The following is a 1,314-nucleotide window of genomic DNA, read 5'->3' on the forward strand; positions in this document are numbered from 1 at the left end:
ACGGTCTGGCATTCTCGCCCTACACTGAAGCGACATGGGCCCTCTCCTGTCCATGAGAGGGAGTTTGACTCTGGGCGACGCAATTTTCAACGAATAAGGCAGGCTTCACAAGCCCGAGAGTGAAGGCCGTAAAATGTCTGTAGAACAAGGCTATCAGCTATGCTTTTTAAATGGGTTTGTGATGGTTTGTTGATGTTGGAGATGATTGTGAGACAATGGTGTGAGAGTCACAAAACAATTTGTGTGTGAATCACAAAACAGTCAACAAAAGAGCACTTCAAGATGTTGACGTCACAAAAATAAAGTGATTCTAGTGGTGAGAGTGTTTCACAGAGGAAGGGCACTGATGAGGACAACATCCAAGAGTAGGTACTTGGTAATTCATACTTTCAATAGCGAGAACAGTATCATCATCACTCTGTAGTCACACTTCTATCTTCATTGTACAATTAAATCTACAGCAACTATGATTAAAAGAACAGTAATTCAATGACACATGACTGACTTTCAAAGCAATCCGGACTGGATGATGTCGGTACCTTTGGAGCCCATACCCAGCTGTTCACTTGCACGTCTAAGTCCCATGGTATTTAGATGCTGCACAGAGCCGTGCATCTTTAAATGTGACCGTTACAAAAATATCGATTTCACAAAAAACACATATGTCTATATACTGACCACGTTCCAATGGTTACCCCCAACTCTTTAGTCTTCGGTATATATTTCAAACAAATTTCTCAAGTATCACTTTCCAAGGGAAATTAACAGAGGACGATACCATCCACCAGTTGATAATGGTATCAGATCTTTTCAATGGGCTCCAGTTCGGGAGTGATATAGAGGCCTACTATACCTTGGAGAATGAAAAAGAAAGCAAGGCATGGTTCCCAGCAACAGTCATTAGTCTCAACTACCTTCATGATGATCGTCGAGAGGTGCTCAAAGGGACCATTCAATACAAGGCAGCGTTTGGATTCAGAGCATGTAAAAGCAAGGTTACTTTCAAGGAGGGAAACGAGTTTGTACAAGATGGACAAAAGTTTAGCTGGAGACTCAAAGATACATCCGTGCGATTGGATAACAGCGCAAGCTCAGACGTGGCAAGCGCATCGATGGATGCAGATGATATGGACTATGCTCCAGGTAGTGCCATGGTAGAAAAATGCAAGAAGGTTAACCACACGACGACTGTCTCACTTGACCAGAATACAATCAAAGATACACGTGAGCTAAATGCTCTTTCCAGACGCCTTCAGTATCTTGAGGAAGTGGTGAAAGGACAGCAATCCTCGATTACGACTGCACTATGGACTC

The 1,314-nt window shown here is 42.9% G+C and overlaps 1 protein-coding gene across 1 annotated transcript; it reads right to left on the reverse strand.

Moving 5' to 3' along the window:
* Nucleotides 1-227: 227 nt before the first annotated feature.
* CHC_T00006680001 (hypothetical protein) lies at nucleotides 228-359 on the reverse strand. The gene has a single exon (XM_005719314.1). The coding sequence runs from the start codon at nucleotides 357-359 to the stop codon at nucleotides 228-230; it is 132 nt and encodes a 43-aa protein (XP_005719371.1).
* Between the last annotated feature and the right edge of the window lie 955 nt (nucleotides 360-1,314).

Source organism: Chondrus crispus, genomic scaffold, assembly GCF_000350225.1.
Source record: "Chondrus crispus Stackhouse genomic scaffold, scaffold_49, whole genome shotgun sequence".
NCBI classification, from domain to species: domain Eukaryota; phylum Rhodophyta; class Florideophyceae; order Gigartinales; family Gigartinaceae; genus Chondrus; species Chondrus crispus.